Source organism: Saccostrea echinata, unplaced genomic scaffold, assembly GCF_033153115.1.
Source record: "Saccostrea echinata isolate AGI-Se365-2 ecotype Australia unplaced genomic scaffold, CSIRO_AGI_Sech_v1 ptg000053l, whole genome shotgun sequence".
Classification (NCBI taxonomy): domain Eukaryota; kingdom Metazoa; phylum Mollusca; class Bivalvia; order Ostreida; family Ostreidae; genus Saccostrea; species Saccostrea echinata.
The window spans coordinates 333,786-358,525 of record NW_026889802.1 but is presented as its reverse complement, the minus strand read 5'-3'; the positions used below and the strand labels follow the sequence as shown (position 1 = coordinate 358,525).

General features: G+C 33.9%; 1 protein-coding gene across 1 annotated transcript; it reads left to right on the top strand.

Annotated features, from left to right (window-relative positions):
• Nucleotides 1-2,746: 2,746 nt before the first annotated feature.
• LOC133204401 (dynactin subunit 4-like) lies at nt 2,747-24,428 on the top strand. Its single transcript, XM_061340125.1, has 14 exons — nt 2,747-2,875; nt 5,737-5,807; nt 9,834-10,012; nt 10,197-10,240; nt 11,533-11,634; nt 11,753-11,823; nt 11,937-12,049; nt 12,129-12,238; nt 14,857-14,930; nt 15,020-15,074; nt 16,133-16,238; nt 17,011-17,107; nt 17,233-17,311; nt 23,414-24,428. Exons 1-14 carry the CDS (start codon nt 2,747-2,749, stop codon nt 23,540-23,542), a joined length of 1,359 nt encoding a protein of 452 aa, XP_061196109.1. The 3' UTR covers nt 23,543-24,428.
• Nucleotides 24,429-24,740: the final 312 nt, after the last annotated feature.

The following is a 24,740-nucleotide window of genomic DNA, read 5'->3' as shown; positions in this document are numbered from 1 at the left end:
TTACAGAAAAACTTGTCAAATCTGGATGTTATGTTTTCCAAATTAACCTTGCGTATTACAGTTTAAACTTTAAGTCCTTTCATTAAATTTTGTTGTTTAAATTGTTGTCTAATTCATATGTTGTCTAATCAAGCCAATTTCTAAGGAACCAGTTTTACTGTATTGTTATTTTTTAATCAGAAATTGGGGGGGGGGGGGGGGGGTATAGTTTTTGGTTTGCTCATCTGTCTGTCCACAAATACTTTACCCTTGGCCATAACTTCAGAATGGTTGGTACTAGGGCTTTCATATTCTGCATGTGTATTCCTTGTGACAAGACCTTTCTTTGGGTGTACCAACATTTTTGTACACATCAACTTGATCTTGGAGTTTGACCTTTTTTTTTTGAAAAACTTGGCCATGAGCTTTCATACAAGGACATTGGAGTTTCACAAACACATCTTGTTGTTTACTGAAGCATATTTTTATGTACAAACTGATTAATTCAATTAAATCTATGGTGAAAAAGATTATCAAGTATTATTGTATAGAGTACATAACCGTCATAATGTTATTAATTTCTACCAGTTTAAATAGATAAGATAAGTACAAAGTGTTTATTTTGTTAAGTACTTCTATAATAGATTTAAAAACAAAAACAAAACAAAAAAAACAGAAGTTTCTGACGAGACTGTAACTCTACTAGTTTGTACTTATAACAAAGGAAGAGAAAAGTAGCACTTGGACTCAAAACATTGCAACAGCAATAAAAAGAATAATAATGCTTGGTTGAGTCTCTTTTTGTAGCACAATTTTTTGCAATCAGACTAAAACTGTAGGAGGAGTTGCCGTTTAAAAGAATTTTACAGATATTTCAATTTTATTAACCATGGCAACATCATTCCTCAAAATCAAAATCCAATAAAAACAAATATGTATCTCAGTGTAATCTACTTGTGTGCAAAGTTATATTAAAATCAGACCAAAGTGTAGGAGGAGTAGTGTTTTTAGAGTATTTCACAGAAATTTTATTTTTAGTAACCATGGCAACACTTTACCAAAATCAAAAACTGATGCACTGAATAATGCATTTCAGTGTAATCTACTTGACTGTGTGCCAAGTTATATTGAAATCAGACCAAAACTGTAAGAAGAGTAGTGTTTTGAAAGTATTTTACAAAAAATTCTATATTTAGTAACCATGGCAACACCATTTATTGAAATCAAAAACCAATAAAAAGAATTATGTATCTTAATGTAGTCTACCTGTATGCCTAGTTATAGTGAAGTCAGACGAACAGTGAAGGAGGAGAAGCGTTTTGGATGTATTTCACAGAAATTTATATTTTTAGTAATCAAGGCAACACTGTTCATTGAAATCAAAAACCAATATATCAAATTATGTATTTTAGTGTAGTCTACTTGTGTGCCAAGTTATAGGGAAATCAGATAAGAAGTGTAGGAGAAGTAGCATTTTGAATGTATTCACACAAATTTCTATTTTTAGTAACCATGGCAACACCATTCATCGAAGTACAGAATTATGTATCTTAATATCGTCTACTTGTGTGGCAAGTTATATTGAAATTAGCTGCAGAACTGTAGCTTTATGGTTTTATATATTAGTCTTTGACCATAACGCAACAGATCCCATAATACAAATATGGTTTAATTTATGGCGCAAGATTTTCTGCGCATAATTGGGGTGATTTTCTCCACTTTCCAGCATTGGTCAATCAACTACTTTAAAATTTCATTCCCTAATTCTAGACATATCCTTTGACCAACCTGTATATTTTATCCACCTCCTAACCCTTTACAATTGTGTCTACAGACCAATTAATAAACTCGCTTTAATTTAAAAAAAAAAATTTTTCTGCCATCCGACAAAAGATCCAAAACAAGCGACGTAAATTGCACCATATTTGTATTACAGGATCTGTAGCGTTATGGTCAAAGACTAAATAAATATATAAAACCATTATAATGTACAGTTTTGCAGCTATATTGAAATCAGACCAAAACTTAGGAGGAGTAGCATTTTGACAGTATTTCACATAAATTTCTGTTTTTTAGTAACATGGTAACACCGTTCATGGACATAAAAAACCAATATACAGAATTATATATTTTAGTATACTGTAAACCAACTTTTATTCGCGTGCTAGAAATATCCGCGAGTTTCGCGACCTTGCTTTACTTGCAAATACTTCTCGCCACAAACTATTCATTTCCTTATATGTATTCATGTGAATATTTCCTTGGTCGCAAAACTTAGTTGTCACATATAAGTTTGAAACTTACAAATCGTGAATAAAAATGTCGCAAATGATGGTTGGTGTACAGTAGTCTACTTGTGGGCCAGGTTACATTGAAATCAGACCAAAACTGTAGGAGTAGAAATCAAAAACAGATACACAGAATTATGTATCTTAGTGTAGTCTAGTTGCGTGCCAAGTTTAATTGAATTCAGACCAAAACTGTAGGAAGAGTAGCATTATGAAAAAATAGTGCATCAGTGCACCTCTCGGCTCCGATGGTTCTGAATGTTTTGTATTCAGATGTTATTCAAACATCTTTTAGACATCCTAATATTGTACGCGTTCCTGCTGCTGGTAAACTGTGTCAAGACTTCAACTTAACATCAATTCGTTCCAGATTTTTACAGCAGTAGATCCATACAAAGTGAAAGTAGAACATTGATTGTGAAAGTTGTCTGTGTCATTTTGACGCTTGATCAAGTTGATGTCGCTTGACGGCTTGTAAGATGTCTACATTTGTGGATGTGAACATCATTAAATACCTTTGTTCTTGTGGGAAAAAGCATCCAATATGTCGTTTATTTTTATGTCGACATTGTTTGAAACTTAGATGCGGGGACTGTGTACAACATGAGGTAAGCATAAACCAAGAAATGATAAGTTTAGGTGGCAAGGACATCTATCAAATATTTTGCTGGTCTGACTAAGCGACGTATTGATTGATTAGGCTAATGTACAGACTCTGAAGCAAAATCCATATGCTGTTCATCTTATACTGTCTACGATAAATATCCCCATTTATTTATTTAATTGTGAATACTACTAATTTCTGCAGATGAATATATAAATTATACTTCCACCCCTCCCATCCCTCCCCCCCTGCCTCGATCTCCATGCACATATGAATCATATTCAGGAAAAGTGAGGTGGTTGGCTTTTCTTACCAAGTGTCTAAAGTAAAGACACGGAACACAAACCCAGACAAATGGAGCCATTGTATGTCAAAGTATATATAATTTAGCATCCATGCCAATATACCATATGTCCTATTCCCATAATTTTAAATGCCAAGATGCTTATTGGAGAGAATATGGTAAGCTTAATATTTGTCACCCCATAATATTGCCAGTTTCCTATGCATTGTGATGTTTCCTTTTGAGGATGGGGGTGGTATTGAACCTCAAATTGTTTTATAATTTTCTTAGGACCTGAAATACTTCAAATTGTACAGGTTTATCATGCTGTTGTATTTGTTTACCTGTCAGTAAGTCTGGGAACCAAATTTAGGGAGCTTATGTAATATTGTCTGTGTCGGCATCCCAGGTGAAAGGTTTTGGAGCAATGTTTTTAGCACACCTGAGCTGAAAGCTCAGTTGAGCTTTTCTGATCACCTGTTGTCCGTCATACATCCGTCTGTAAACTTTTCGCATTTTCAATTTCTTCTCATGAACCACTGGGCCAGTTTTAACCAAAGTTGGTATGAAGCTCCTTGGATAAAGGGGAGTTTAAATTGTTAAAATTCAGGAACAAGCTTCTTTACAAGGTGAGATAATCAAGAAAAGACAAAAATAGGATGGTGTCATTAAAATTTTTTTTTTCTCAAGAGTCACTGGACCAGAAAAGATGAAACTTATATGGAATCTTCCAGAGATAGTGTAGGTTCTACATTATTCAAATCATGGCCCCCAGGGTAGGGGGGGGGGGGACCACAATAGGGAATAAAGTCTTATATTGAAAAATATAGGAAAAATCTTTTTTAAAAAATTTTCTTCTCCAGAACCACTGGGCCAGAAAAACTGAAACTTATTTGGAAGCATCCTGGGATGGTGTAAAATCTAAATTGTTCAAATCATAAACAAAGGGTAGGGTAGGGCCACAATTGAGGAACCCAAGTTTTACATTGAAAAATAATGAAAAAATCTTCTTCTCCAGAACTACTGGGCCAGAAAAACTGAAACTTATTTGGAAGCATCCTGGGGTGGTGTGAATTCTGATTTGTTCAAATCATGACCAGGGAGTAGGGTGGGACAATGAGGAACCGTTTTACATTGAAAAATAATGAAAAAATCTTTAAAAATCTTCTTTTCCAGAACTACTGGGTTAGAAATGCTGAAACTTATGGTAGCATCCTTGGGTTGTATAGATTCTAAATTGTTCAAATCATGGTCCAAAGGGGTAGGTGGGGCCACAATAGGGAATCAAAAGTTTACATTGAAATATAATGAAAAAATCTGTAAAAATCTTCTTCTCAAGAACCACGGTTCCAGAAAAGCTGAAACTTATGTGGAAGCTTTCTGCATGTTCTTGGATAGTGTAGATTCTAAATTGTTCAAATTATGATCCCCAGGGGTAGGATGGGCCACAATAAATATTGCAAGGCAGAAAATCTGGTGAAGAACAGCAGGGCCAAAGTTACTCAGGTGAGCATTATGGCCCACTGGCCTCTTGTTTTCAAGTATTTTGATACCGTATATTGATCCTAGTGGCATGGCTGATGCATCTAGTGAAGTTTATTGGACAATTCAGGTTTTAGTTGCTGTATTTTCAACTAGTATTTTTCATAAGAATGACCTAGATATGTTTTGGGGACAGGTTAAAGTTTTTCGAGCAGGTTCATTCTAAACTATAAGCCCTATGGTCACCAGATTTGCAGAGATAATTCTTGTAGGGATGGAAGTTGCTTTGAATGTTGGATTTAACCTACATTTTCTGGATGATTGAAAGTTAAAGTTTTTGGAGCAGGTTCATTCTGATGTAACTATAAGCCCTATGGTGACCAAACTTGCAGTCTTGCATACATTATATATTTAGGGATGCACACTACTAGACATGCTCCAGATGCTGAATCTGATCTCCATTTTCCAGATGAGTGAAGAACAGGTTAAATTTTTAGAGCAGATCCATTCCTAAGTAACCATGTCCTTGTATGGACATTTCATTTAGAGATGAAAGCTACCAGACTTGTTCTGGATGCTAGTTCTGGCCTACATTTTCTGTATAAGTGAACAGGTTAAAGTTTATTGAGCAGGTCTTGTTTTGAAGTAACTATAAGCCCTACCTGGACCAAAATTGCATATAATATATGCATCTGGTGATGCACACTAACCAAATTTGTTTCAAGATGCTGAAGTTGCAGATGCTGGATCTAGTCTATGTTTTCTGATAAGTGAGCAAATTAATGTTTTTAGAGCAGGTTCATTCTAAGGTACCCAAAGACCTAACTTGCTTGGATGATTCATATAGGGATGAAAGTACCAGACTTGCTTTGAATGCTGGATCTGGCCTATATTTTCTGGATGAGTGAACAGGTTAAAGTTTTTGGAGCAGGTTCATCCTTTTATAAGCCATACCTGGACCACACTTGCATGGATGAATGCATCTAGAGATGAACAATACCAGAACATTTGTTTGGTGTGAGACTTTGCCTTACTTAAAGACAACATTAGTTGAGGTGAGCTCTGTAATCTTTGATTACCTATTTTTTTTTCTTCTTTAGGTTGACACACCATACTGCCCAAACTGTTTGGAGAATATGCCATCTGCTGAAGCCAAGCTTAAGAAGAACAGGTAACACTCTTGTCCTAGCACACCTGTTTTTCTATTTAAAGATAGGATGATTCACCATGGATCGGACACCCTCATTTTAAACAAGAATTAGAGCTATTTGTTTTATAATTTCAAAATGGACTGTTAATCTGTGAAAATAAGTTTTGAAAACTAGAGTAATGCAAAGGTACTAGTAATTTAAATTTTTTTGGATGGATAAGTATCATTATTATACTTCTGTTAAAATGTTTCCAATATAAAGTTAAGAAGGTAAAATAATTATCTTTTATAGTCTGAAAATTTCCACGCCATAGCAAAACTATACCCCAGGGTATAGTATACAGTTATGGAATGGGTATGAGGGAAATAGCAAATTTATGGTTCCCCAAGGGAAGAAACTATTTCCCGAAGCGGCAAAGCCGCCGAGGGAAATAGTTTTCTGCTGAGGGGAACCATAAATTTGATATTTCCCGAGTACCCATTCCATAACTGTTTTATTATACCAAAACAATCATGGGAAATTTATTAAACTAGAGACTCAGACATTTTTTTTAAAACAATATAGAGGCATTTAAATAATCACAAATGCATATGATTAAAAATATTGTAAGATAACTAATGCATCAATACTGAGGAAAATAAAATTATTTAAAATATATAATAATTTCACTGACACTTCAAGGATTATCCTTGTCTTCATTTTGCTAGAATTCCAGTATGATTTTGACATCGCATGTCGAAATGTTTTGACGTCATAGTTACATTGCTAATAACATTACGTGACAGACTTGAGATTCCTTGAACGCTCCGCCCACTGTTCATTTTAATTGGTTAAAATTATCAATAAATATTCATGAGGGAGTAGTCCCAGGGAGTAGCTTCGATTTTTCAGGGAGTAGTCCTCCGATGAGGAAAATAGTATCTTCTCAGTGAAATAGACAGTTTTATGGTATTAATTTTATATAGAGTAATAACAGTAGAGGTATAATAATTTGTGCTACCCACCCCTCGGAAAATTTTCATGCAATTTTTGCAGCCAATTTTGATTTCCTATAATCAATCTATAGACAGATGATGTCATCCTGACTTCAGTAGCATTGTGACGTCATTAGGATTCCAGCTCATTCTAGCAGTGTTATCTTATTCCAAATATTTGTTCAGAACTCTAATAATTAGGGCCCCGCAAGGATTTGCTGGTGCCCTATAGTAATCACTCTGTCTGTCTGTCCATCTGTCTGTCTGTCTGTCTGTCATTCTTCCGTCCACAAATTTTCTGTTTTTTTTTCTAATAACTTTTTTTAGGGTTGACCAATTAAGTTCAAATTTGGTATTTTGGTTGAATAGGCAGTAAGACATATTTTAATGCTAAGTTTGGTTCTCTATGTCTTCCGGTTTGGAGCTGGGGTGGTGGGGTATGTTCCTTAACTTTATATAAGAGTGAATGGGCAAAGAGAGATAACTGCTGAGAATGTTCCTATTGTAAACTATGAAAGGCTGCAATGAGTCTCTTGGGATTAATTAACTTTCCTCTTGAAGAAAATCCAAAGCATTTATCTTTATCTGCCACATTGAGATTAATTAACACCTCTGTCTGCAAATGAAGTTTGTATTGAAGTTAAGGTCAATTCTGAATGATGTTTACATTCTCTGAAATGTGGATTTAAATAATGTTCATACTTTATTTTGTTAAAATACACAATGAGTTATGATTTTATTGAATTCTAAAAACAAGATATAGATAAAGATATCGTTTTTATTATTATTTTCTTTTTTCTTTTTTCTGCCTTATGTAAATTCAAGAATACTAATTATTTTAACAGGTATTCAGATACCGGTAATAACCTCATTCTATCATTGCTGAAAAAGTTCTTATTGTAAACTTAGAACAAAAGGTTGAGAGAGCAGTATAATTAATCCTGTGGGTTTGATTATCTTGCTGGTTTGCAGAATATTTTAGAGGGTTATCTTTCTGTCACTTTAAGATTAATTAACACCTTTGTCTGCAACTGATATTTGTTTTGAAGTTAAGGTCAAGCCTGGGTAATATTTGCATTCACTGAAGGCTGGCATTTTAGAAAACACATGCTTCATTCATTTTTAAATATACATTTAATTGAGTTATTATAGATATGATGTTTTTTACTGCCTTATGTAAATACAAGGATGCTATTTACAGATTGTTGGATATTTAGCAGTTGCTGTTGCTTATTCTTTATATATTTTGAAATTTTTCGGAATCAAGTAAAATTCTCATCCCCTAATCTGCACCCTTATATTTCTAACCCTCAGCGGGGCCCTTGCTGACTGGTCAGATTTCTAGTTATTCTTTTCATGTTTTCCCTATGAAACTGTAGTATCAGGTAATACCTCAGAAATTATAATATACATCAGTATAATAAAACACATATCCACAGACTGTGTGTGGGATAGCTCTTTCATCAAACCCTTGACAGGAACTATTCCCCTTGGGCAAGCCCTCGGGGAATAGTTCCTGTCGCGGGTTTGATAATAGAGCTATTCCACGCACAGCCAGTGGATAAGTGTAAATTATTTTCAAACTATATGGGAAAACAGAACAAGTCAGGATTTTAACCATGGATCAGACAGAATATACCTTGGATTGACATTCTGATAATGCTAGAAAGAAATTAAACTTAATTTGAATAAGCACCACATTGAGAAATGAAGTCAGATATTTAAGCTTCACTGCAATTAAAACTATAAGTTATAAATCAAAATCAAAGATTTATTTAATCTTTAAAACTTTGATTACGAAATTTAAAATGGACTGAAATAAAATGTGCTACCCTATCAATTTAGACAGTAACATATTTACCTTCAAAATACCAATATTCATATGTTACATATAGTCCGATGCATGGTGAAATTGTGTCCAATCCACAGTGACAATAGGTCATTCTTGAAAGAGGTCTGTTTCTAAAAATAGAGCCTGCAACCTGTAATGATGTTTTGCATTGGTGAAAATTACATGTATAGAAAAATGGGTTATATAATTCTCAAAGAGTGACAAATAAAGTATGTCATGGACTGTTTAAAGTTTAAAAAGCTACATTTTTCCAAGTTGTCATTTTAAAGTTATGTATTGTCACATCACTTACACAGGGATTAATTCCCTTTGATTAGATATGAACCAAAACTATAAATCTGCCTTATGAACTACAATATTTTGTCTTTGAACATTACACCCATTTAAAAATATTCTACCAGTATTTCTGCTTATTTTACTTCATGATCTAATTTGTAAAAGTTGTCCAATTCAAGGTATTTGTGTGATGCATGGTGAATTCACCCTAGTTACTTTCTTCAATACAGTAAAACTCGGTTTTAGTGAAGTCCTAGGGACCTGTGAATTTACTTCACTTTGTCCACAATTCTTTATATCCACATCCTTTTCCTTCAGGCATGACTACAAAATATGTATATGGAAGTATTAAATACAAAATTACCTTGACTGCAAGTTAGCATACTAAAGTTTTCTGATTTATTAAATTTCTAATATAAATACTTACAAAAAATAATGTCTGTTCAATATTTTAAACTTTTGGGTATTTGAAATTTGCTATAAAAGGTGTAAATTTTGTTATTTTTAACCTCTATCTACAAGACCAAAAGTCACTTTGCTTTATTCATAAATTCATTATTATAGATCATCACATGATCATTATAACCATAAAATTTTGCAAGGAAATGTTAAAAATTTTGCCAAGAATCCAAAAAAGCTTCACTATATCTCATTCTTTTGATTTGCTATAAAATGTTGTACTAAACAAGTATTAGTAAATTACTTTATAATTATGAAACATTATTCTGTAAAGCAAAATTATATTGTTAATTTGTTAAATTAATATTTATTTTACACATATTTTCTAGCAATGAATTGAAAAAAAATTTATTAGTTTCTTCAACGTATGAATTTGCAATAGCTTGTATATTTTTATTTTACTGTATACTATTAAACTGTTTAATACAATTGTTCAATTTGATATATATTGCAGTACACTTGTACATTGCAAATATGTTTAACAGGTGCAGTAATTGTTTTGATTGTCCAAGCTGTGGACATACATTGACAACCAGGGCCACTAGTACAAGTGTACCTGATCCTGAAGACCCTAACAAGACCACACCTAAGAAGATGTACTACATGGTGTGTGGTTTCTGTAGGTGGACCACCAGAGATGTGGGGATCCAGGACAAACCAATGGGTCAGTTTACAATCATCTTCTCATCTGATACATTTGAAATAGAATATACCAGTACATATTGAGTTTTAAACAAGTCAATATATATTATAAATAAATTTTACAAAAAAGAATTACAAGAAAAATAATTATGTATTTTTTTAAGTAAGTTTGATATTCTTTACAAAGAGATAATTATGTTTTACAGCCAGTGGCGGATGGGAAGACTTGGAGAACAAGGATGCTAAGCAGGTGTGTTTTATTGTAAAAATTTCATATGGATGTATCTCTTGATTGTACATGTAAAACAAACATGTACTTTGGGGATACAGTAAATGAGAGGTGTTACAATACCTACAAGTAAGATCTGAACTTGTTTGCAATGTAATGCAATATTTACACCTACAAGATCTGAACTCAAAGCAAAGCTTAACTAGTGTGCAATGTATTGCAATATATACACTTACTAATGAAATTTGAACTCCAAGCAAAGCCAAACCAGTGTACAATGTAATTCAATATATACACTTACAAATGAGATCTGAACTCCAAGCAAAAGTGAGATAGTTTGCAATGTTATGGAATAATTATACCTACAAGGATTTGAACTTGATGCAAAGTTGAGGTAGACAGGTATTGTAATTCAATATCTATAACTGCACTCTGGCAACAGTATTCATCAGAGAGAAAAAATTCTATCAACATTAGATGAACACAAGAAGATTAAAATTGAATATCTCCAAGTTTTCTCAGGGAGTGCAGTTATAAATACAGTAAAACTTATTTAGTACTAATATGGATATTGCAAATTTACAGATATAGTGAAGTATTTTGGAATCCCTGGCAAAATTCTTAACAATTCCTAGCAAAATTTTAGGGTTAATTATAATGAACTCTGATATAAAAAAAAAAATTATGGATATAGCGAATAGATTTTGTGTAAAGCAGAGGTTAAAAATAATGAAAATCATATATCTTTTTAAAGAATTCTCAAAAATCTCAAAAATTAAAATACTGATTTGACATTAGTTTTTGTAAGCATTTTGAAATTAAAATCATCTGAAAAATCTAGTTTTTCAAGACAACTTTTGTATTTAATACTTATCTAAACATATATGGCTGTCATACTTGAAGGAAAATATGTATATTATGAATTCACTATATATATACTTTAAAGAATTTGTTATAAGGCTATAAGGAATTACTGATATAACGAAGTAAATTCACAGGTCCACAGGACTTCACTAAAACCCAGTTTTATTGTATTGCATTACTACCTCAAACTGTCTAAGCCACACTTTTTTTTGGCTCACCTGAGCTGTTCAGCTCAAAAGAGCTTATTGGGGGAAAATTCAAACTTTGTTGATTGTCTGTCAGGTCTTGTCTTTTGTGATTAACTTTTTACATTTTTGACTTTTTTCTCAAGAGTCATGTGGCCACTTCCAACCCAACTTGACACAGAATTTTGTGAAGACATCTCTAGTTTCATTTTCAAAAGAGCTTGTTATGATTGTAAATTTAGCATTATACATGTAATTATTCAGATTTTCTCTTTGCTGGAAACATATGAGAAAATTGCGCAGAAGGAAAAAGCTGAAAAGGAACGGAAGAAATATGTCAGAAGGAGAAGTTACCTCAGCTACACAGTAAGGCAGAATTATAAATCCTGTTTTTATATATGTTTATCTAATTGATATGTTTATATACATGTATGTATATCTATTTTGATATTGCAGACATGTCATTCTTTTTTATATCACTTAGGCTGGCATGGATAAATATGGAATGGTTTCTGTTGCTGCAAAGAGGAAGCAGGGCAATCTGGCCAGTTTAACGTAAATATACATTTTTCAGAATATTTCTGATGATTTTTGATTTGTACCATATAAAAGCATTAAACCATTTTATATGAAATATTTAGAAAATTACAACTTTCATTACATTTCAGCATCAAGGAAAATGAAGAAGTCAGCTTTGCAAGTGTAAAGCCATCTGAGACTGTCAAAATGTTTGATCCACTCCCAGAGAGTATATTTACAGAACCAATACAATTAGATAAGAGTGAGTACTATGATATTTTGTTTATTATATGTTGCCTCAGTCATGGCATACTTGGATAAACTGTTGACAATTTCTTCAGTGAGCACGATCAGCCAGAGACATGCTTCCCCGGAGTTCCAGCCCAGTGAGAGCAGCTCCCTGTATCCCCTACATAAACACCTGCTCATCAGGAGGTCCCTTAGGTGTAAGGTAAGCACTAGGTCTAGGAGAAGCAAACCTTGTTAGTTGATACATGTGAGGACCTCAGGATATGTTGACCAAAAGAAGGTCACATTGACCTATTTTAAAAATTTTTGCAACTGTTCATTTTTAAATCTTTATATCTTTGATATTATGAGTTTAGGATCATCAAACTGGAGGACTTCATCGGGTGCATTCACAATTCTTCCATTGGTTGATACTGGTGGTGCAATTTACCATTGGCAAAACATTGGTACCAATGTTTACCATTGGTAACTTTTATTGGTTACCAATTCTGCAGGCCAACCACATTCGCGGCAGAATTACCAACGCAGATTTTTCGTTTATTAGAGTCACCGCCAAGATGTCTACCAGGACCGTTCCTGGTAACGCAAGTGAAGTTTCCTCATATAAATTCCACTTCATATTGAAAAACTATTTAAGGGTGAATATAGTGTTATCTCAACATAGTATTGCACATTTGGTACAAATGAAAATTTATTTGGCAAAAAAATATCACCTGAAGACAAATAAAGTTATGTCCATAAGAATAATTTTCATTTTTTATTTTAAGTAGTGCAACAGAAAGACTTTTTATTGAATTTCTTATTTCTGAACTGAAAATGGTAAAAAACAAACATTTGCCGTTGGTAACTATTGATTCCCACAGGTGACCATTAGTAACCAAGTGGTACCATTAGTCACCTTTGGCAACCGTTGGTATAACCTTTGGCTGTTTTGCCCTTGGTTTACCAATATGCCGTTCACAGATTTAAGGCAACCAATTGTACCATTATTTAACATTGGTGCCAAAGACAGCCAATGGTAGAATCGATATTTGTACCAATGGAAAAATTGTGAACACACCCATTATATGTTGAATCAAAAGTAGAAAAAAATCATTTTGACCTATTTTTTGCATTTTATATAATATAAATATTATAGCTATTCATTTTTAAAACATTTGTGCTAAGTACGTGTATTTCAATAAATAAGAGGCTTTATAGAATCCTCAATTCTTCTTGGTGCCTTAGAACCCCACAAATCCAATTCAGAAGTAGGTCACAATGACACTATTGTGTAATTTATCAGATGAGTGATTCTGGGCCCTTGGGCCTTGTGTTCAGTTTGTTATTATTATATTAAAAATTAGAAGTAAGGACTACACTTTTTAGCTCACCTGAGCTAAAAGCTCGTGAGCTTTTCTGATTAACCATTGTCCGTCCATCTGTCTGTAAACTTTTCACATTTTTAACTTCTTCTCAAGAACCACTGGGCCAAATTTAACAAAAGTTGGTACAAAGCATCTTTGGGTGAAGGGTAGTATAAATTGTTAAAATGAAAGACCAAGCCCCCTAATAAGGGGAGATAATCAAGAAAAGACAAAAATAGGGTGGGGTCATTAAAAAATCTTCTTCTCAAGAACCACTGGGCCAGAAAAGCTGAAACTTTTGTGGAAGCATCCTGGGGTAGTGTAGATTCTAAATTGTTCAAATCATGACTCCCGGCGGTAGGGCGGAGCCACAATAGGGAATTCATGTTTTACATTGAAATAGGAAGAATCTTTAAAATCTTCTTCTCAAGAACCACTGGGCCAGAAAAGCTGTAACTTACGTGGAAGCAATCTAGGGTAATGTAGATTCTAAATTGTTGAAATCATGATCCCGGGGGGTAGGGTGTGGCCACAATAGGGAATCCAAGTTTTACATTGAAATATATACAGGAAAAATCTTTAAAATCTTCTTCTCAAGAACCATTTGGCTAGAAAAACTGAAACTTATGAAAGCATCCTGGTGGAATGTAGATTTTAAATTGTTAAAATCATGACCCCATGGGATAGGGTAGGGCCACAATAAGGAATCCATGTTTTACATTGAAATCTATTGGAAAAAATCTTCTTCTCAAGAACCAGCGGGCCAGAAAAAGTGGAAACTTATGTGGAAGCATCCTGAGGTAGTGTAGATTCTAAATTGTTCAAATTATGACTGCCGGGGAAATGGTGGGGCTGCAATAAGGAATCCAAGTTTTACATTGAAATATTTAAGAAAAATCTTCTTCTCAAGAACCATTGTACCAGAAAAGCTGAAACTTAAGTGGGAAGCATCCTGGGGTAGTGTAGGGGGGGGGGGGGGGGTGAGTGTGGCCACAATTGGAAATCCAAGTTTTACATTGAAATATATCAAAAATTGTTTTTAAAAATCTTCTTCTCAAGAACCACTGGGCCAGAAAAGCTGAAACTTATGTGGAAGCATCCTTGGGAAGTGTAGATTCTAAATTGTTCAAATCATGACCCCCGGGGTAAGGGTGGGGCCACAATAGGTATTACAAGTGGGGAAATCTTGTTACTCAGGTGAGCGTTGTGGCCCGTGGGCCTCTTGTCTTCATTTTATGTTTACAATCCAGGTTCTTACTGCTATGCATATTTGTTTTCTAATTGCAGAAAAAAGGGTGTTATTAAAAATGATGCTCTAGTATTGTCATGGAAAGAGGAGAAAAATGAAAAATGAGTGTGAAGCAGAAAATTTATTTAATCAGCATTCTGTCATATTATCCATTGTTGATCCATTTTGACCTCTCTCTTACACATGTTAAGCATTAAAGTAATATGTGTTTATTTATTCATACAGGAATGTGAGCATAACTTAAGCAAACCAGAATTCAACCCAATATCCATCAAGTTCAAGATCCAGCTTATTGCCTTGTAAGTTTGATGTGAATTTCATTCCTTGTTTTCATTTTCTTACGTCTTCAAGTCAATTGAGGTTTTAAATATCATCTTATATTTATCAGGCACCATATACCAGAGATAAAAATTTTCTCTCCACCAGAGCTGGTTCTGAAGAAGGTAATAAAGATATAATTAAGTGATCATTTTCAAAATCATTTTAAAAAAGAGAGAAATATAATCAAGAAGCTTTATTTAATCATAGTTGAAAAACTGAAATTGTTGTACTTTGTTAAATTGATGCAAACAAAATAAGTTGGAGCTATGATGCAGCTTTCAGTTTTTGAAATCATTGATTAAAAACAACTAGTAGCAAATATGAGAGCTGTCCTAAAAGTTTGAACACAAATGCTTTTTTGTTTATTATAAAGACACTACAAAGTGTGCATGATATCATAGATCATGATTAAGTAAATATATAAAATCAGATCAACACACAATTTTTTTAATCGTTATCAGCATAAATGCTTAGTATATATGTAAGCATTAAAGCCCAGTTAGACATTCAGCTAAATTCATATTAAGGTCATAAATAACGTTTTTCATATCTTCATCACTAACAGTGATCTTCCACTTCTTGTCACATCTCCAAAATTGCTAAAAACTCTTTATGCAACTAGTCAATAAATGAACTGGAAATGTTCTGGTTATTTCATGTTGTGTTGGTTCAGTTATTTTTGTCTTCTGTGGCATTTTCACAAGATCAGTCATAATTTTATGATTCACTCTAGTTCATATGGATAACCAAGATTTCTTTTTCAGATTTTTTCAAACATCTTTTCAATTTGTCTTTATTGATATTTCCTTTATCTGTCTAATACCTGATATTTGCAACATCATAAAATGATACCTGTTTTAGTCACATCATATCTAAATTTTAAATTCATTTGACTTGTTTTATGAGAAATATAATCCTTTAAATCTTTGACTAAAATTTTATAATAAAATTTGTAAGATTTCAACCCTGGGTCTTGTGTACCTTCCATTACCCTTTAAGATGGTGATTTTTACTTAAAATTAAGTTCAAACAAGCAAAACAAAACTTCTTTGACTTGGATTTTTATAACTAATATTTTGGTATCCAGTGTTTATATCTAAGGCCACAGAAATGCCATTGTCAACAAAGTTTTTAGGCCAACCTTTGTATAAATGTTACTTGGTACTGAAATATATTTCAGGAGTGTAAGGTAATACTGACTGTGACGAACCCCAGTGTTTACAATAGCAGCATTGCTTTCTTACCAGTGGACCCCAAGGAGGATAACTTCAGTACTGCTAAGGTAGGTCCCTAAATATAGATCATGACAGTAGGCCTAGATGTAATCACTGGAGGTTAGTAATACAACATTTCAATATGCAATAACAAAACACAGGTTCAAATTTTATTTTGTAAGTACATGTACATGTAATTTAAAAGGGGTAATTAAGTGAATTAAAAGAAATTAAGTTGAGTTGATATGTTATTTTACAAGGTAGGAATGAAACATTGTAGGCGCAAATGTAAAAATGACCTAAATGTAAGCTGTGGAATCATTATACATATGTAATTTGTAGGATTCAATTTATCTGGATTTTGTGGGTACCCCTTAGCCTGAATTATAGTTTCAACAAATACTTATTTAAAAGCTTTGTAATTCATATCAAGACATTTGCCAACAAAATCATATTTTTTAAAGAAGTCTACAGAAATTGGCAGTTAGAAATTAAAACTGTTTTACAGCAACAAAAGGAAGCCAAAGTGTATAATTACAAATGGAAGACCTAATTGTAATAATAAGATTTAATGTAGGTTCGAATGTAATTACGAAAGGAAAAGTAGGTCTAGATATAATAAATGAATTTAGGCCAAATATTACAAGAGATAAGAGTTTAGTGTCAATCCTAAACTTAATCATAATGAAAAAAAGGAAGATCTAAACATATTAACATCAAGAAATCCTAATTTTAATCGTAAAAGAAAGCGGAAGTGTTATTATAGAAAAGTAATTTGATCCCTGTGTTAATATGGCATGCATTTAAATTATAGAATACATGAAGTCAGTTGTGTTATAGGTAGAGCTGCCAAAACAAGCCATTGTTGTAGCCCTTAGAGATGATGCAGCCTTGTATGATGATGCAAGTCATGGTCAAGAAGCATTCAAAGATGATTCAAGGTCAGAATGAATTGTCATATTCCTACATGTAGTTTATTTATAGCCATAGTTTAACTGTATGAATGATTTTTAAGTATTTGTGATTTTCATAATGCCTTCAGTTCTTCTGTTTGTATCTTTTTCAGTGTCATAGCCTACAGAAAGTCAAATAAAGTGGGAGTGTTTGTCAAAGTGAAACCTCAGAATCCAGAACAGGACGTCAAGGTATTCATTGAAGTCAACACTCAAGAACTTTTTCTTAAAAGGAGTTATGATTTCAAAAGGGAAAAATCATTTCTTAATTTGAGCAAAAAGACAATTCTGTGAAGTACTATTGATAAGCAGTGATTTAAAACTGCCAAAGAATAGATTTATTAGTATTGCCCTTTTTCTGTCCATGATAATAGCTTGAGATTTATCAAAGAATTAAAACAAATTTGCACTTGATACAGATTTCATTTTGCTCATGGTACTTTCAAAATTATAAAAAACATAGGTGATCAGAGATTACAGAGCTCACCTCAACAAATGTTGTCTTTAAGTAAGACAAAGTTCCACGCTAAACTAATTATCTAATAGTGTGCATCCCTAGATGCAATTTTGGTATGATAGGGGTTGCAATTACTTGGGAATGTACTTATCTAAAAATTTTAAACTAGTCTCTCATCCAGAAAATGTGTAAAAATCTAGCATCTGAAGCAAGTTCGAGAGTGATCATCCCTTGATGCATCATCCATGCAAGTTTAGTTCAGATAGGTCTTATAGTTACTTGGAAATGAGATCTGCTACAAAAAACTTTAACCTGGTCACTCATCCAAAAAAATGTAGGTCAGATGAATGCGGGTGGTTACGTTCCGATTACTTGTTCGACCCGCGTGGTTTCGACACGAATCCATGTTCGACCCAAGTGGTTTCGTTCCCTAGCAATTAATTAACAATTACTTGCTTCGGAACGAAATTAATTAACACTTTCAACAGTTTTACATTTTATTTTTTCGTCTACTTTTTTTTTTTTTTATATCGACCACGTATATTTGTGTTAATTATCGTATGTAATTTTATTTGGAGAAACGTACATTGTTTAGACAGTGCATATGTGATCACGGTACATTTGAAGAAGTATTTGATTAATTTTTATGGAAAACTGTTTAAATATAATTCATTACTAAATCAAATTTATCAACATTCATGCTCCGCGATAGTTGAAAAAAATGTTATGAAACCTTCTCACTGCATGTTGACTACACATACGGAAACAACTACCTATTGACACGCACATCTCTGAAGCCATACAATATACAGCTACCGAATATCCATTTGTTTACCTCACAGTGTATACCCCTGTACTCAGATATTGACATGTAGGGATATATATTAGCAGCTGATTAGAGTAGGTCGAAACCACTTGGGTCGTATCCACGCGGGTCGAACACGGTATCGGAACGTAACCACCCGACACCGGTCAGATCCAGCATCCAAAGCAAGTCCATTAGTGTGCATCCTTAGATGTATCATCCATGCAGGTTTGGTCAACATAGTACTTACATTTACTCGGAAATGAGATCTGCTACAAAAACTTTAACCTGGTCACTCATCCAAAAAATGATGTAGGTCAGATCAAGCATTCAAAGCAAGTCCAGTAGTTTGCATCCTTAGATGTATCATCCGTGCAGGTTTGGTCAATAAAGGGCTTATAGTTACTTGGAAATGTGATCTGCTCCAAAAACTTTAACCTGATCACTCATCCGGAAAATGTAGGTCAGATCCAGCATCCAAAGCAAGTCCAGTAGTGTGCATCCTTAGATGTATCTTCCATGAATGTTTGGTCAACATAGGACTTATAGTTACTTGGAAATGAGACCTGCTCCAAAAACTTTAACCTGGTCACTCATCAGGAAAATGTAGGTCAAATCCAGCATCCAAAGCAAGTCCAGTAGTGTGCATCCTTAGATGTATCATCCATGCAAGTTTGGTCAATATAGGGCTTATAGTTACTTGGAAGTGAGATCTGCTCAAAAAACTTTAACCTGGTCACTCATCAGGAAAATGTAGGCCAGATCCAGCATCTGAAGCAAGTCCATTAGTGTGCATCCTTAGATGTATCATCCATGCAAGTTTGGTCAATAAAGGGCTTATAGTTACTTGGAAGTGAGATCTGCTCAAAAAACTTTAACCTGGTCACTCACCCAGAAAATGTAGGCCAGATCCAGCATCTGAAGCAAGTCCATTAGTGTGCATCCTTAGATGTATCATCCATGCAAGTTTGGTCAATAAAGGGCTTATAGTTACTTGGAAATGAGATCTGCTCCAAAAACTTTAACCTGCTCAAAAAACATTAACCTGGTCATTCTTTAGCAGAATTTGCAGCATCTGAAACCTTAAATTGTACAATGAAACACACTAGAAGCATCCTTCATGGAGCTCTGATTAATATAGGGCATAGAAGTAGTTGAAAATAAATCGGCTCCAAAAACTTTAAGCTGGGATGCTGACACCAACGCTGAGGGTATTACATAAGCTCTCCCAACTTCATAGAGTTGAACTAAAAAGGCACTCCAGTTTGGAATTTTATGTTTGAATTGAACCCTTTTTACTACAGTATTTTATAGACTAGTTACTTAAGAAATAATTCCCGCGTTGGAGGTATTGTTGGAAAATATACCCCAATAGTCGAGAGATTTTGTTGGCAATTAAAAACCGAGGCTGAAGGTGTCCTCTATTCTGATTTATCTGTGTTTTGGGTGTCTATATACTAATTTATCTGTGTTTTAAGTGTCCTCTATACTGATTTATCTGTGTTTTGGGTGTCCTCTTTACTGATTTATCTGTGTTTTAAGTGTCCTCTATACTGATTTATATGTGTTTTAAGTGTCCTGTATACTGATTTATCTGTGTTAAAGTGTCCTGTATACTGATTTATCTGTGTTTTGGGTGTCCTGTATACTGATTTATCTGTGTTTTTAGGTGTCCTGTATACTGATTTATCTGTGTTTTGGGTGTCCTCTATACTGATTTATCTGTGTTTTAGGTGTTCTCTATACTGATTTATCTGTGTTTTAAGTATCCTCAATACTGATTTATCTGTGTTTTGGGTGTCCTCTTTACTGATTTATCTCATATGTGTGGTGGATACTACCCATAAGATAAACCTGTGCTTTATCCATGGTGTGCTTTATCAATAGCACTTCCAGTTTTGACACAACCCCTAGCTTCAAGATGTAAAATTGAAACTTCTATTTGTGAAAGTTCTTGCATTATCAAATAGATGCTAATTAGATATAAGAGGCCCAGGGGCCACATTGCTCACCTGAGCACTGTGGCTGCGAAAAAAGCAAAAATCAGTTTAGTATTGCAATGCTTAAATGCATAAGTGGTCCCGATCTACCCCTAAAAGGGAGGAGGCTGGGGGGTATGATTTCAACAAAATTGAATCTACACTAACTAAGGATGCTTACACATTTTTTTTGACTAACTGTGATTTTTCCCTACAAGTTTAAACTTTCATTGTGGCCCTACCTACCCCGGGGGTCATGATTTGAACAAACTTGAATCAACACTATCTCAGGATGCTTCCATATAAATATGACCGATCAAGACTTTGCTGTTCTTGAGAAGAAGATATTTAAAGATTTTCCCTAAATATTCCTATGTAAAACTTTGAATTCGCACTGTGGCCCCACCCTACCCCCAGGGGTCATGATTTGAACAAAATTGAATCAACACTACATGAGGATGCTTCCATAAAAATATGACCAATATTGGCTTTGTTGTTCTTGAGAAGAAGATCTTTAAAGATTTTCCCCATGTATTCCTATGTAAAACTTTGATCGCCCTCTGTGGCCCCGCCCTACCCCCGGGTGTCATGATTTGAACAAACTTGAATCAACACTATCTGAGGATGCTTCCATGTAAATATGACCAATCAAGACTTTGCTGTTCTTGAGAAGAAGATATTTAAAGATTTTCTCTATGTATTCCTATGTAAAACTTTGATCGCCCACTGTGGCCCAACCCTACCCGGGGGGTCATGATTTGAACAAACTTGAATCAACACTACCTGAGGATGCTTCCACATAAATATGACCAATCATGGCTTAGTTGTTCTTGAGAAGAAGGTTTTTAAATATTTTCCCATGTATTCCTATGTAAAACTTTGATCGCCCTCTGTGGCCCCACCCTACCTCGGGGGATATGATTTGAACAAACTTGAATCAACACTATCTGAGGATGCTTCCACATAAATATGACCAATCAAGACTTTGTTGTTCTTGAGAAGAAGATTTTTAAAGATTTTCTCTATGTATTCCTATGTAAAACTTTGATCGCCCAATGTGGCCCCACCCTACCCCCGGGGGTCATGATTTGAACAAAATTGAATCAACACTATCTGAGGATGCTTCCATATAAATATGACCAATCAAGACTTTGCTGTTCTTGTGAAGAAGATTTTTAAAGATTTTCCCTATGTATTCCTATTTAAAACTTTGATTGCCCACTGTGGCCCCACCCTACCCCTGGGGGTTATGATTTGAACAAACTTGAATCTACACTACCTGAGGATGCTTCCACATAAGTTTCAAACTTTCTAACACAGTGGTTCTTGAGAAGAAGATTTTTGAAAGATGCCATCAATTTTTCATGAATTCGCAATTATCTCCCCTTGGACGAAGGCGTGGCCCTTCATTTGAACAAACATGAATCCCCTTCATCCAAGGATACTCTGTGCCAAGTTTGGTTGAAATTGGCCCAGTGGTTCTGGAGAAGAAGATGATATTGTGAAAAGTTTACGACGACGACAACGCCAACAACAACAACGACAGACAACGGACAAATTTTGATCAGAAAAGCTCACTTGAGCCTTTGGCTCAGGTGAGCTAAAAATGTTGTTATAAACAAGAAAGACTCATTTTACCTCAATGAAATATCTTTTTTTTACTGGCTACTGCGATAACGGATGTTACCCCCTCCCCCCTTCCCTTATGATCGATGTCGTAGGAAACTTTACACTGAGCAGTGAAGTTGTTAGTGCAAGATTCATTTGACCATGCAGGAAAGTCTAGTCACTTTCAACTATACTTTCTTACATTATACTAACTATATAACTTACCATGGATCTACAAGTAGCCTAGGGCTGTCATTGTACACAGAATTTTTTCAGAGTAATTTTCATGATTCCTCGGTCCTTACAACACGGTACAACTTCCAATCAAAAGTTTGTATTAAAATGAATCTCCATCAAATTGCCACATATGTTTTAAAAGACGCAGCAGATATCATTCCAAGATTTCATATTTTATATCTACAGATAACATTCTTTCGGCATGTCAACATCAACAGTGCGACGTCCTCACATGTCATCGATTTGGGTAGAAATCAATCAACAGGGGTTATCTCAAAGTTTTTTTTAAAAAAGGAAAATCATATGAGATAAATAGATCATCTATAATTGTGTGATTTGATATTTGCTTTATCCAACGAGTTAAGATGGTGTATATTCGCGAGGCTTGCCGAGCAAATATACACCAATTTCAACGAGTTGGATAAAGCAAATATCAAAACACAAATAATATAGATATCCTCTATTTATCTGTGTTTTGGGTATCCTCTATACTGATTTTTCTGTGTTTTAGGTGTCCTCTTTACTGATTTATCAGTGTTTTGAGTGTCTTCTATACTGACTTATCTGTGTTTTGATGTGCTTTGTACTAATTTATCTGTGTTTAAGGTGTCCTCTTTACTGATTTATCTGTGTTTTAAGTGTCCTCTATACTGATTTATCTGTGTTTTGATGTCCTCTATACTGATTTATCTGTGTTTTAGGTGTCCTGTATACTGATTTATCTGTGTTGTAGGTGTCCTCTATACTGATTTATCTGTGTTGTAGGTGTCCTCTATACTGATTTATCTGTGGTTTGATGTCCTCTATTCTGATTTATCTGTGTTTTTAGGTGTCCTCTATATTGATTTATCTGCATTTTGATGTCCTTTGTACTAATTTATCTGTCTTTTAGGTGTCCTCTATACTGATTTATCTGTGTTTTAAGTGTCCTCTTTACTGACTTATTTGTGTTTTGATGTCCTTTGTACTAATTTATCTGTGTTTTAGGTGTCCTCTATACTGATTTATCAGTGTTTTAGGTGTCCTCTATACTGACTTATCTGTGTTTTGATGTCCTTTGTACTAATTTATCTGTGTTTTAGGTGTTCTCTATACTGACTTATCTGTGTTTTGATGTCCTTTGTACTAATTTATCTGTGTTTTAGGTGTCCTCTATGCTGATTTATCTGTGTTTTGATGTCCTTTGTACTAATTTATCTGTGTTTTAGGTGTCCTTCGTACTGAAACATGAATACAGGAACACTGCTATAGCACTCCCTAGTGAAAACCAGGAGCCTCAGATTGTCTCCCTTCAGCATCAAGTCTTCATCAACTTGGGACCTGTCAAAAAGAAGTGATGGCCAGGGATCCTAGAGATATGTTTCCCAACAATTTATATAACATAGAGAGAAAAAAATACATCATGTGCAATATGTTATGAACCTTGAGATCATTGATTAATTTTATATTTATTCTTGGTTGTAAGGTCTGTATGTGTATTTAATATCCATCTACTCTATGTAATCATTGGCTACCATATAAAGTTTTCAATTTGATATAGTGGCTTTTGCTGCAATCCAAAGTATTAGTTTTGTTAAAGATACCTATAAATAATAAAGCAGTGTAGCTAAGGTCTATGATTAAGTAACATCCCACTTTTATGGGATGAAAAAAAAATCTGAGATCCACACCTTTACTTTAATGTCAGACGATACGTTCCTCAAATATCTGTTTTGTATATCTTCGTTATGTGTAGAAAATATTCAAAATTTTGATTATCTTCTGATTTCTAACTGGTTTCTAATTGTTTTTGAAAAATTGAAACACTAAAAATATGTGTTATTGGCTAATTAAGTTTTTTTCCAAAAGGATTTTATAGGAAACATCATCCTCTGGTATCTTGCACAAATGCCTGGTAAGGTACCTCAATTTTTTGCGTGTAAATATGTTAAAGTAGCAATACTTCAAAGACAAAATCTTAGAAAAAAATTACAATGTGTATATATTATTGAGGAACGTATCGTCTGTCCTTAAATAATTTTCTTTTATCAAGCAGTCATTTTATGACTGGAGAGTACTAGTATTGAATTACTGAAGAATCAAACAAGTTTAAAATTTCATGTCACTGCTAAAAATTGTTTTTTGTATGCATTATTGGACACAACAATGGTCTGTTCCAGATGGCTTAATGTTGGTGTAGGTTACAGTGCTTAATAATAAAATTATTAAAAATGTTGCATAAAATGAGTCTGTTATTGTTATGAGAAAACTGTGCATGCTGCCTTAAGTATACTTAAAATTACACTGCACCTGTGTGGTATGTTATGTACTTATTACATGTATATACCTATAAGTTTTCACAAAATCATTTTTTTCAAAGGGTTATGTACAGCAGTAGCCAAAAATTCGTGAAAAATCTCGCTTATAAATAGTCAATAACTTTTTCACGAAAATTGTGTGTCGCGATTTTTTTTTTTTTTTTTTTTTTTTTTTTTTTTTTTTTTTTTGATCTACAGCACTTAACAGATGCTTATCCAACTAGATATGTTTGACTTT